This window comes from Bidens hawaiensis, unplaced genomic scaffold (genome assembly GCF_021521415.1).
Source record: "Bidens hawaiensis isolate Kalapana, Puna unplaced genomic scaffold, B.hawaiensis_p1.1 tig00023051_1, whole genome shotgun sequence".
In the NCBI taxonomy this organism is placed as follows: Eukaryota; Viridiplantae; Streptophyta; class Magnoliopsida; order Asterales; family Asteraceae; genus Bidens; species Bidens hawaiensis.
The window spans coordinates 162906-176962 of NW_027493604.1; the positions used below are offsets into that span (position 1 = coordinate 162906).

The 14057-nt window shown below is 35.6% G+C and overlaps 1 protein-coding gene across 1 annotated transcript; it reads left to right on the top strand.

Annotated features, from left to right (window-relative positions):
* Positions 1-3666: 3666 nt before the first annotated feature.
* Positions 3667-7337, top strand: LOC143566774 (putative inactive receptor kinase At2g26730). Its single transcript, XM_077053381.1, has 2 exons — positions 3667-4972; positions 6431-7337. The coding sequence occupies exons 1-2, from the start codon at positions 3667-3669 to the stop codon at positions 7108-7110; spliced, it is 1986 nt and encodes a 661-aa protein (XP_076909496.1). The 3' UTR covers positions 7111-7337.
* The last annotated feature ends 6720 nt before the right edge of the window (positions 7338-14057 follow it).

Below are 14057 nucleotides of genomic sequence, written 5' to 3' on the forward strand. Positions count from 1 at the left end.
ATGATTTCTCTAATTGCTTTTAATAAACATATTTTATTTCTTAAAAACGTTATGTTTGTTTGTAAAACATTTTTATAAACTGAACATTTTCATTATTTAATTTGTCTTATATAAATTATATCGTTTTTATATGTAAGAAAACATTTACATGTATATATGAAAAATCTTAGCTCCTAAAACTTACTTAGCGGGTTCATTGTTAAAAATACGTGGATCTTTAACTGAACCCAGCCCGCCTTCTTTTCCTCTATAACCGTAATCTCTTTCTTTCTATCAATATATTGTCAATCAAAACCTTATTGATTCTTTTTTACTGCACATTTCGACTTACTAAAAGCTTTCTTCTATTGATAACTGGTTTGTATTGTTCCGATTGTACTGTTTATGCTCTCATAATTCTATTTTACTTTAATTGTTACTATATTTTTAATGTATAGTCTATTGTTGTATCGAAAGAAGTATTTAGAGACTTATGATTTTTTTTTAAGATTGTGAATAGTGGTTGTAATTTTACTTCATACTTGTTAATGTATTATTCAACTTTATTTATCAAAAGTTATCACTTACAGAATTTAAGTTATCAAGCCCATGTATGACATGAGTATCTAACCCAGCGTTCTAATAAAATGAACAAGCATAAACAAACATCAACAAAAACAAACAAATTAACGAACATTTACGAACACGATTGAGCGAACATAGGCTCTACACGTGTTGCTCATTTAATATTTCCAAAGAAATTAATTGTTTACTTTCATTTATATATTAAAATAATAAACTATCTGCCGAACATTTCATAAATAGATCGTCAAACGTTCATTATTTCATTACCTTGACAATCTCTATATTACTTAATAACAAAGATGTCTTCCAAATCATACTACCAAAACATTCCATAATACGAGATTTACTTACTAAACAATGTCACATAACTCGCATTAGTAGCATTTCAACGCAATTATTCATTAATTTCCAAAAACAAAATTAATTATATCAACTTTGCCACTTTGGCATCAAACACATTAATGCGCATCCTTTATAACTTGACACGAACCATTTCTTAACATTAATTATCCTTAATTAAAAAAAAGTTGAAAAGGGAGCGTTTTTATTTTTTATTGTTGGTTGACAGCAAATACGACACTGTTCTTACCTTTTTTTCCTCTTTTTCTTTTTCACAATATTATATAACATAAAATAATATAATATTATTTTTTTAATCATTAACAAACAGAAAATTGTATAGCTACTCTGTATAAGATACCAATTGGCTTGTGGTGTAGTGGTATGGTAGAGACCAGATGTTCTATGTGACCCATGTTCGATTCTTACCCCCCAACATTTAGTTTCATATACATTAAGATGATGATGAGAGACTAAGCAAGTAGGTGACTTTCACTAGTTGAATCTTTAAACTGAACGATTTTTATCTCATCGCATTCTCGTGCCTTTTGACTACTGTTCACAGACATTTGCCTTTGGTGAGGGTTTTCCCCATGTCGAAATACGATTGCATCCTGATGTGATGAATTTAGTCGGTAGGGCATTTGCAAGATTTGTCAGCCGTTAAAATAAAATACTCTGTACATGGTGATCCAATGGCAAAATGTCACCGCCAGGTGGCCCAATCCATCCATACAAAGCCCTTAAGTGTCTCTAAATTATCTCATGTTTCAGAGAAAACCCACCCACATAAAGACTCGCTAGCTTTTTTAAAACCTTAACGACTTTCTCGTACTTAGGCTGCCACACTCTCCAAAATTTGAGAGCCCGGATGCCCCACTCTTGCCAGACTATGTTGTTTTAACCAGGCCCACACTGGCTTCAGAATTGGCTTGGACGTTCCCCGGGAAACTATACCGCCGATTGCATTTAACAGTCGTTGTGCCACCACAAATGTAAAACTCTCTAACATAACACACAGTAGGACGAATACCCGGTGAGTTGAGAGTTCGAACTGATAACCTTTACATCAGGCCTAGCTAAAATCTTTCATTGCCAATATCCAGCCAAAATTGACACAAGTGAGATTCGAACTTTAGTCTTTACAGAAAAACCCAAGCTCCTATCACCAGGTGATAAAATAATATAATATTATATTATATAACTAGTTTTAGAGCCCATGTCACACACGGGATAATTCAAATTATAAAATTATAAGTAAAAAAACTAATTACATAGTGTATATGAAAAAAATTGTATTACATCTATGCTTCTAATGTGTACATAAATTGATTTTATTTATATATATATCACAAAATAATTTTTTTAAATGAACTTAATAAAAAAAATGCTTGTGCAAAAACGTACCCGAGGATGCTTCTTTTTATTGAAAAATTCATTCTTGGTGCCATATATGTATAATTGAAAGACTTTTGGTTATGAACCAATTTCGAAAATAAAGCTTCTCCTACGATAGTTGTTTTAACCACTCAGCCTAAATATAAAAGGAGCGTTACCTTTATTGATATATTTATCAATTTACCACCCATCAAAGGAAAGTAAAACATTAAATTATAACAATGGATGTTCTTCAAGAGCTATGTTTTTCTGAGCTACACAATGAAAAAGATTTTGATAAGTTTCAGAGGGCTTATCGACTTTGTCATAATGACAACATAAAAAATAACATGCTAACCCATTCAATTTTGTAAATATTCATCTGAGCATGGTTTTGCATGATATGTTTCCTATACAACGCTCTGATCACCATTGAAGGAAAAATTAATGTTGACATAAATATTTCAAATTTGATAAAAGTTAGAAGCATTGATAGGCATGGGGGTGGCACGTCGAAAGTGTTCGCAATATTTTCTTATATTTTAATAGTTGAGGGAAAAATAGCTAATTTGTCAAATCCCGAACCTTTTAATTATTTCAGAAAATGCCCTTAAAAATAAATTTGAAGCCCGAATCATGTTTAAACTTCTAACTTTCATACTTTTGACATTTTAAAGTCAACACTTTGAACCCATAACAAATTTGACGATAAATCTATTTTGTATTCTCAAACTTTTAAAAATACTTAAAATTTTCATTTTTGACCCGTTACAAATTTTAACCTAAATACAGTTAACTTTACCAAACAATCTATTTACCAACTTTTGACCCATAAAATCAAATTTAAGTTCCACGAAAAACCTGAAACAATTTTCATTTGAGAAGCATGATTTGTTGTTGATTTTTTAATTTCACCAAGTATTTTGAAATATATAGTAAAATAGTATGTTAATATTTATATTTATAAAAATATATAGATATTATATAAATATAGTGTAAAGGAAAGTGAATCATTATTGATTTATTACACTATATTTATATAATAAGTGAATTATTATTGATTTATTACATATATTAGGGTATATTAGTTTTAGAAAAAAAAATTATAAGAATTAACCAAAACATGACGAGTGCCCGCATTTATTTTACTTTATTAGAATAGGTAGATAATAATAATAATATTATTATTATTATTATACTCCAACCACACTCGTGATTTATCATCTTCCTCTCTCTAAAACCAGACATTCATTCATATTCATTCTCTCTCTCGCATGGCCGCCTGTCGCCGGAAACCTCCAAAATAACCACCACCACCACCACCACATAACTCAATCTCTTCTCTCACCTCCAAACTAACTCACACACTGCATTTCATCTCCTCCGATGGCCTCATTCACCACCATTCTCTTCTCCATTATTATCATAACCATTAACCTCACCCACCACCAAGTCACCTCCGACTTAACCCAAGAAAAACAAGCCCTCCAATCCTTCATCTCCAAGCTCCCTCACGACTCTCGCTACTCATGGAACTCAACGGCGTTCGTTTGCACGTGGCGTGGCGTCACGTGCGATACCACCAACACCTCCGTCATATCCTTTCGCCTCCCCGGCGCCAGACTCGTCGGAAAAATTCCGGCGAACACCATCGGAACGTTAACTAACCTCCGCGTACTCTCCCTCCGTTCCAACGGCCTCTCCGGCTACATTCCATCTGATTTCTCGAATCTGGACTCCCTCCGGAGTGTTTATCTGCAAAATAACAAATTTTCCGGTGCCTTTCCGGCGAGTTTGACGGAGGTGAGTGGTGTGCAAAGATTAGATCTCTCCGGTAACCAGTTTTCCGGCGAGATTCCGTTTTCTCTCAATAATTTGATGAAGCTTACTCAGCTTAGCTTACAGAACAACGGCTTTTCCGGTGAGATTCCAAGCATTAACGTTGCGAGTTTAAACGAATTAAATTTATCGAATAATAACCTCAACGGGTCGATCCCGAAAGCTTTAGCTAGGTTTCCAACAACTGCGTTCTCAGGTAATATTAATCTCTGTGGCAATCCGTTACCGGCGTGTAAAAGTTCGTTTTTTCCGTCACCGGCACCATCTCCGTCGTCAATTTCATCTCCACCAGTCGGAAACAAAAACTCTAATAAGCTCTCTACATTAGCTATTGTCGCTATAGCAGTTGGATCTGCTTTAGTTCTGTTTGTACTTTTACTGATTCTTTTATTATGCTTGAGAAAACGAAGAAACAAACAAGTTACCCCACCATCAAAATCACAAGCTCCAGCTGCTGCTGGAGCTGGAGGTTCCAGATCTATCCCAGACGCTGGAACCTCGTCGTCGAAAACTGGCGCCTCGGGTGACACCGAGAGGAATAAATTAATATTCTTTGATGGAGGTGTTTATAGTTTCGATTTGGAGGACTTGCTGCGAGCGAGTGCCGAAGTGTTGGGGAAAGGGAGTGTGGGGACGTCGTATAAGGCGGTTTTGGAGGAGGGTACTACGGTTGTTGTGAAACGCCTGAAAGATGTGGTGGTGAGTAAGAAGGAGTTCGAGACGCAGATGGAGGTATTGGGGAAGATGAAGAATGAGAATGTGGTTCCGTTGAGGGCGTTTTATTATTCGAAGGATGAGAAGTTGCTGGTTTCGGATTACTTGCCTGCTGGTAGCTTGTCTGCAGTTCTTCATGGTGAGTTTTTTTTTTTCTTTTTTGTTCTTGTTTGTGTTCTAGGGTTTGCAGGGTACAAATGTTGCTGCATTGTGTACAAGGTGATAACTTTTTGGTAGGTTTTGATTAGGACTGTGAATGCTTTAAAGAGTTGTACTGTGAAACAATTTAAAGCAGGGATAGGAGTAGGACCGGACCATACTTAGATAACTCGATCAATTCATGATTTAAAACTTAGGACTCCATATTTGAATAGTTGTAATGAGATATGATTAGGGGTGTAAACTAGCCGAGCCCGAGCTTGACTCGTTTTGATTTATGAGAGCTCGAGCTTGGTTTGTTTCGAGGATGGCTCGTGCGTTGTTTTTTCAAGCTCGGGCTCAGCTCGTTTATTATTTATATAAGTAATTAATTTATATTTTTAATTGTTTTTATAAATATTGAAAGGAAGTTTAAGCGTGCCTAAGCCTTTTGATTTACGAGAGCTCGTGCTTGGTCTGTATCAGCTCATGAGCTTTTTTTAAAGCTCGGGTTCAGCTCGTTAATTATTTACTAAGTAATTTCTTTATGTTTTTAATTATTTTTATATATTCTGAAAAAAAGTTGAGGCACACTTAAGCTTGCCTTGAGCTCGTGTATAACTCAAACGAGTCAAAGCTCAGCTCGAGCTCAATCGTGCATTGTGAAATTAATACTTTAAAATCCAGAAGAGGTAAAACATAAAAATACACAAGGCTCGACACCCCTTAACATTTTACCATTCAATGCTCAAGCTTGGGTTCGATAACTTAGCAAGCTTTATTCGAGGCTCTGGCTCGGATAGATCTTGAAAAAGCTCAGCTTATTTCGAGCTTTTTAGCAAATGGAGCTCGACTAGCTTATGAGCTGCAGCTCGTGCTGCTTGCGCCCCTAATTGTATCGCTCTCTTTGTTCATTGCGATTAAGTAATGTGATGTAAAGACGTGCACCTCATGCATAATTGGTTGTACATTTCACCTAGATAGTTTATCTTTATTTTAGACTCATTTTATACGAAGAGGATCAGATATTATTTAACTACCTAATTAGATGATATTATCCAGCTAAGTTATACGGTCTAAAAGTACTAAATATACGTAATTGTCGGAAGCATGTTTTTCTCTTTTTTGATAAAGACATACATGTGGTGTGAAATACGCATCCTGGCGCATGATATCTTTGTGTGCTACCAGCATGTGAGTTGTAAATGTTACACTTATCATCCTTTTAAAAATCAATAATTACGACATGCCCTCAACATGTTTATTTGGTTAGATGGTTTCCACTTCTTGCAATCATGATGAAGAGAATCTTTTTCCTTTTTTGCCCTTTACTGTCCTTTGGTTTCCTTCAATTTCACTCCTTATGGGGCTGCATTGATGAGTTGTACTGTACAACTACTTAATGCATTGATTATTGGTGTGAATATGAGATGATGTGTGTAATACGTTTATTTTGTAGGAAGTAGAAGCTCGGGCAAGACCTCGCTCGATTGGGACCACAGGATGAGGATCGCGTTGAGTGCCGCGAGAGGGATCGCATACTTACACGTGGCAGGAAAAGTCGTTCACGGGAGTATTAAGTCGTCCAACGTCCTCCTCCGACAAGACACCATGAGGAACGCTTGCGTGTCGGACTTTGGGCTCAACACGCTCTTTAGCGGGACGAGCTCACCGAACAACCGGGTCACGGGATACCGGGCCCCGGAAATACTCGAGACCCGTAAAGTGACATTCAAGTCTGATGTTTATAGTTTCGGGGTTTTGCTATTGGAACTTTTAACGGGGAAGGCTCCGAACCAGGCGTCGTTGGGTGAGGAAGGGATTGATTTGCCTCGGTGGGTTCAGTCGGTGGTTCGAGAAGAATGGACGGCCGAGGTGTTTGATGTGGAGTTAATGCGGTACCAAAACATTGAAGAGGAGATGGTTCAGTTGTTACAAATAGCAATGGCGTGTGTATCGACTGTGCCAGATCAGCGGCCGTCAATGCAGGAGGTGGTGAGGATGATGGAGGATATGAATCGGGCTGAGACGGATGATGGGTTGAGACAATCGTCGGATGACCCGTCGAAGGGATCCGATCATACGCCTCCAACCGAGACCCGAAACTCGCCCGAACCGTCACGCCGTAGACTCGAATAATTTCGGCATGAAAATAGATTAGAGAATTAATTTTTGGAAAAAAAAATATTCCTCTTTTTTTTTTCTTTTTTTTAATGTTTTTCGTTTTGGTGATTTTGTGTTTATTTCAATATGTGAAATTGATTTTTATGAGTCGGGTCAAGTCGGGTTTCATAGGAGTTGATTTGGAAATAGTTTTTTATGTGTTATTCTTTGGTAAATGTCAAGAAAAAGAACCAAGATTCCTGTAGATCATGTGCATGTTTTCTTCTTATGTTGTTTTCTTGTGATTAAGCCTAATGTAGCTCTAAAATAATTGCCTTTTCACCTCCAGAGGTCAGACTATTTTAAAAGTGTTCACGCAAAATGAACAAACGCGAATAGCGTGTCCTTACTCCTTACAACCAACACATATTTATATCATATGCATTTGATACTTTTTATTTCCTAACCCCTAACCCTTGAGCCGATTGCCTTTTTGCCTCTATTTCAACGTAAAAAAATCTTTGATTTTAATTTGAAAAAAAAAAATCATTGAAGGACAATTCTTGTTTATCAACTGTGACATTTGAACATTCGCATGGTTAATTGTTTGAAACTTTGAATATTCTAATTTATTATGCTTTTCAATTTTCATTTTGAAGTTGATATTATATTATACCTTAAAAAACAATTGGTTTTCTGGTCCAATGACATATGAGCAGTGGCGGAGTCACATACACCACACCGGGTTCGGGTGAACCCGGTCATCTTCCGGTTTCATATATAACTTATAGGTATGATTTAACGGACGAACCTATTCTTTTTCAATGAGCGAACCCAATATCATGAAATCTCCAGAACATTTCACCGTTCCCCGTCAAAAAAACAAAGGCTTGAATTTTAGAGAGACAACAATGCGTTTTCTTCGGCTAGTTTGTTGTTGTTTTTATGATATGTTGGGAATTTGTTATAATATCGATATTGGTTTTTATTTATTTGGCCGAATAACTGCCCATTAGGCCTGAAAACTATGACGGCGGAAAAAAATCGAGTTCTGAAAAATCCCGAACCCACTAGAAAAAATTTTCCAGTTCTGCCACTCCATATGAGTGGTGGTTAAGGACTGAGATCTTATGGTTTTAGGTTCGAAACTGTCTCCAGGTGGATTTTCATGGTGGTGGCCAGTGGGTTGGTTTCCTCCTTAATAATGTTCTTGAATGAGTTAAGACTGAAGCGTCAAAATCATTCCCGTCTCAAAAAGTCGCACACGAGTGTTGGAATAATTTCAAACAATATTCAAAAAAATATTATACCCTATAAACAAGGACGTACTGTAGGATATTTAGTTATTTACAACTCATTTATGTCGGCAATCAGTTGACCCGATATTTATGTAATTCGAATCCCTAATTTAAGGTATGCAAATAGTTAGTGATGGAGGACCTACACTTTTATTACATCTAGAATATTTGATTATTTTCAAACACACGTTTAGATTATTTGGACCACATTTTATAAATAAAATTCATTTTAGAATTTTAGAATATAAAATCTAAAGGAAGATGATCATACATAAAAGAGAACAAATCTATGCTTTAAGATCAAATTAGTAAGGTAAGATTGTAAGAACATAGATTAATTTTCTAGTTCTAGAGACATATATTCGTGGAAGTTGTTATTTTAGAAGTGATACATAAGACAATAATCGTTGCATGTTTGGTGGGACGATCGAAAGAGAAGGACATAAATTTTGGGGAGTACATATGCATTGTTCGCTCGCTCGTCGGGGGCACGATCAAAATAAAAGAACCCCAAATTGAGAAACAGTTGGGGACTACGTATGCATTGCTCGTTCTTGGAACATGTGGTTAGTGACATGCATAGAAATTCTTTTCATAGGGTCGATTGTCTATCGCTAAATATTAAAATTTTGGCCTGTTTCAAGTCGAATCACATAACAAATGATACACCAAATATTAAATGTACATGACAAAAGTACGACAATCGTTACTAGAAATACATAATTTAAATACAATAACAATATAGTTTGCTTTGCACGAGTTTTCACCTTTTGAAGCCTAACCATTATATGATCATGCCAACGTTAACAAAATGACATAATCAATTAACCAATAATCTAATCAAACCATCAAAGTAAGCTCAATCTTATTAAAAAAATCAAATACTTCAATTGAGGATTACAACCTATTTGGATTTTGGATATTAGATTCGGCCTAGGGATAGTAGAGCAAGGGAGTAAGGGTCAAGAGCGGTGCAAAGTAGAGGTCGGACTAAGTCGGCAATCACATGAGGCAACGATTGAGCCTTTTTTTTTTTAATAGATTGTGTCTCCATTAAGCATGTTTAAAAATTTGATAAAATAAAAGGCTATATGACTGATTCAGATAATTTCTTTTAATAAACTAAACACACTTTGATGATAGACCGATTTAATAGAAGTGGCCTATAGAAAACAACCAAACAACCCCCTATTGATTAGTTCGTTTACCGATGCATAAAAAAGGTTATTTATTAGATTCTTAAAGTTATACATGAGTAAGAGAGAGACATATTGTGTGTGTATATGCATATATATTTAGAGAGAGAGAGAGAGAGATTGTGCAGCAAAACATGTGAAGAGGAGAACATGATGTGGGGCATTTTGACAGTTAGGAATTTTGGGCCCATCATCTATTCAATTTTGCATATAGGATGTGGTCCACCTCAGCCCCTGGCCCATTGTGAAATAATGTCAACCCGGTTGACCCAGTCACGACGGGCTAAAAGTAAAACTATGCCGAACTTAATCAGTACATCATGTGAATACAATTAGTTCTATGCCGAAATTAATGAGGACAATAGCAAAAGAACTGGCAAGAAGCTAGATACACCCAAAATACACAAGGAGAATAATTAAAATACGCGATAACACACCAAAGCTAAACCATAAATATAACCACCAAGAAAAATCTACTTGAGTTGCTGGTGGAGGAAGGTGAGGATGACGTTAAGTCATCATGCCCCTTATGCACTGGGCGACACACGTGCTACAGTGGCTGGGACAAAGGGTCGTGGTCCAGCGAGGGTGAGAAAAGTCCAAAAATCAGCCCTTAGTTTGGATGGCAGGTTTGAGAATCACTAGTAATCGCTGGTTAGTCAAACGGCGATGAATAAGTTCCCGAGCCTTGCACACACTACCACGAGGTATAGGTCGGAGGGAAAGTAAATTTTGGAATGAGTTAATTGCAATTATGGTCCCTGTGGTGAAACCCAAAACACAGGTTTCAACCTTGTGGTGTCATTTGGGACTCGATTCGATTCGTTTGGAACTTGATTCGATTCGTTTAAAAAGTCGATTTTTTGATAAATTTTCAATAAAGACTTATTAACGAAAATAAGAACGATTGCCAAAAAAAAAATGACCACCATATGGCCCATATATGCAAAAATGACATTATGGGGTTGAAACCTATGTTTTGGATTTCATCACATGGACCATAATTGCAATTAACTCTTTTGGAATTATACATTTGTGTGATTAGCATTACTTGAGTGTTTAATGAAATTGTTATATGATATAACTAAATCTATGGGGAAAAACATATATTAGTTCATTTTCACTATCATAATTCTCATATAGAAATTAATTTCCAAAAATCATTTTTGGCTCAACATTCTGAAGACCACATGGTCTTAAATTTAGGGAAACTCTAGAATTCATGTGTCACTTTGATATATGACTATATAATGCATACATCATAGATGCCATAAAATTGCAAAATTGCCAATTTAGTGTAAGGTGGTGTCTCCATTGTACAACCCATCAATGCACATTTTCTAAAGGCATAGTGATAGTTCTTTTCAAAGTGTAGTGCAATCGAAAAAAAAGCAAAGGTACAACTCTCCAAAAGCTTGACAATGAGTGTTGTTGGTACAACTTACCAAAATTTGATAGGTGGAGCTAAGTAAAGTGGTGTGTTAGGTAACACTTTTTTTACAGCTTGCAAAATGGTAATATTACCTTCTTTAGCAAGTAAAGATGGCTACATGTCTCCAATAGCAAATTTAGGTATCCCAAGCCCGGCATATGAGCATCGAGCCAGTTTAAATTAAAGAACTACAAAAATCGCATAAACATTCTTTGTATTGCTTAATTAAAATTCCTCTTGTATTGTCACATGTATATGTATATATTATATTATATTGTGTTTTTTAATGAGAAAGTAAAAAAGTAAACATGATAGCACATAGATTGTATTAAATTTGATGGATGGAGTGTGTAATGTGAGGGGAGGTGACAGTGGAAGCTCAATACATCTTTCCCTTTCTCCCTCACTTTCATGAACATGATGGAATGTGCCCACTATCATGCTCTATTAATTTCCTTTATTGAGTTGAAGTTGTTACTTTCTTTAATTGTTAAAACAGAAGTTACACTTTGAATCATAGGGGTTATTACTCATCAATTTCATTGTATTCATATGTGTATAACCCATCTACCAACAATTTGTATTAATGATTCATTCTATTCTAATAATGCAATCACACATACATGTAATGTGAGGGTGGTGGCAATATAACTATAAAGATTTTACACCGGTGTGTTGATTTTTACTTATGCAGAAGTCTCTATTTCTATCGATGCATATTTATATACATTACATGATAGGGTATCATTTTTTTTTACTGTAATGTGAATCAAACACACTTCCAGTGATAGTTGACTAACAAAAATACAATATATACACGAATGCAAGATTGTAAGTTACAAGTCACGCATTTTCTTTGTTGAAAACACAGTTAAAACTTACAACTTATGAGCCACGTATGAATTTATTATGATGATATTGCCTTATCATATGACAACAGCTAAATTGTGTGACAAGAAGTAATTACTTTTTAGAGTTTCTATCTTGTCAAATAGTTCGATACAAAGTTACACACACCTAGTAAAGTGCTTAGTTTGTGTAAACGAATTACACCAAAGAACTATGAATTACAGAGAACTGAAAGAAGATTTCTTATTACGAGTATGATTACAAAAGGAATTGAAGGAGATATTACAAAAGTGAAAGATACAAAAGAAACCTTAATTCTATTCTATTTATCCCCCAACTAACAACTAACAGTTAACAACAGATTAACAAACTAAACTTTCTAATTTGACACATTTAGTCCTCCAGCTTCTGTATGCCTAACAAATCATGACCAAACTTCACAAACAATGAAGTATTATAAAACTAGTCTCTGCAGAAAAAGAACTAACTATTGAGAAACATTTAACAGTTGACCATGAGTTAATTTGGACTTTAATCTCTCACAATCTCCACCTTTAAAACCAAAACTCATGCTTTTAATCAATACCAATTCCCTTAACACAGAAATCAAACTTGGCACCTGGTAAACACTTGGTAAACACATCAACAAGATTCTCTTGAGTGCCAACATGCTCAACAAATAACTCCTTAGCACTTATAACATCTCTTATGAAATGCAATCTCACATTTATGTGCTTGGTTCTTTCATGAAAGATCCTATTCTTTGTCAATTGTACTGCACCTTGGTTGTCACAAAAAATTGTCACTTTTGACAGATTTACCCCTAACTCGGAAATAAGACCCTTTAACCATAAACCTTCTTTTACAGCTTCAGTTAAGGCCATATACTCTGCTTCTGTAGTAGAAAGAGCTACTACATGCTGCAACTGAGACTTACAGCTTACCACGTTACCAAGAACTTTGAAAACATATCCAGTGATTGACCTCCCCTTATCAAGATTTTTAGCATAATCTGTATCCACAAAACCCCTAATACAATCTTGATCACCCCCACACTGACCAAAGTTCAATCCATAATCTTTTGTACCTTTTAGGTACCTTAAGATCCATTTCACAACAACCCAATGTGCTTTCCCAGGAACTGACAAATACCTACTCACAATGCTGACTGCATAAGCCAGATCTGGTCTTGTATACACCATCAAGTACATCAAACTTCCTACAACATTAGCATATGGAACTGTTTCCATATACCTTTGTTCTTCTTCTGTTGCAGGTGAATTTTTAGTAGACAACTTGAAATGATCAGCTAGAGGAGTACCAACCACTTTACATCTTTCATCATTCATAAAGTAGTTGTTAAGAATCTTTTCAGTATATGAAGTTTGAGTAAGTCATAACTTTCTTTGACTTCTATCTCTAGTTATTTCCATTCCTAAGATTCTTCTAGCCTCGCCCAATTCCTTCATTTCAAACTCTAACTTTAACAGTTCGTTAGTAGCACTAATTTCATTTTTATCCTTGCATGCTAACAACATATCATCAACATACAACAAAAGATAAATGAAATTACCTTTGCTGTATTCTCTAAAGCACACACAACTATCATATGAACTTTTTGAGAATCCATGAGTTATCATAAACTCATCAAATCTCCTATACCACTGTCTTGGAGACTGTTTTATGCCATTCAAAGACCTCTTTAAAAGACATACCTTCTCTTCACTTCCCTGTTTCACAAATCCTACAGGTTGTTTCATATAAATGCTTTCCTCCCAAAAACCATGAAGAAATGCTATCTTCACATCTAGTTGTTCTAATTCTAGATCAAGCACAGCTGTAATGGACAATATTACCCTTATAGATGTGTGCTTCACAACAGGTGAGAATATCTCATTATAGTCAATGCCTGGCCTCTGAGTAAACCCCTTGGCCACTAGCCTTGCCTTATATCTTGGACCTTCTCCACCTGGAACACCCTCTTTAATTTTATATATCCATTTACAAGATACCAACTTTTGCTTATTAGGCTTGTTTACAAGCTCCCAAGTCTGATTTTTCTCTAAAGATGACATCTCATCTTTCATAGCATCTTGCCACTTGTCCTTGTCTTTTGAATTGACGGCTTCATCATAAGACAATGGCTCATATAGACTTTCTTCTTCTGCAGCTGTAAAGGCCACTGCAGAAACTTCACCTTGATCTCTA

Coding starts and splice junctions, on each gene's coding strand:
- LOC143566774 (XM_077053381.1), top strand. CDS start 3,667: ATGGCCTCATTCACCACCATTCTCTTCTCCATTATTATCATAACCATT. Junction 4,973..6,430: donor CTTGTCTGCAGTTCTTCATG/GTGAGTTTTTTT, acceptor TTTATTTTGTAG/GAAGTAGAAGCTCGGGCAAG.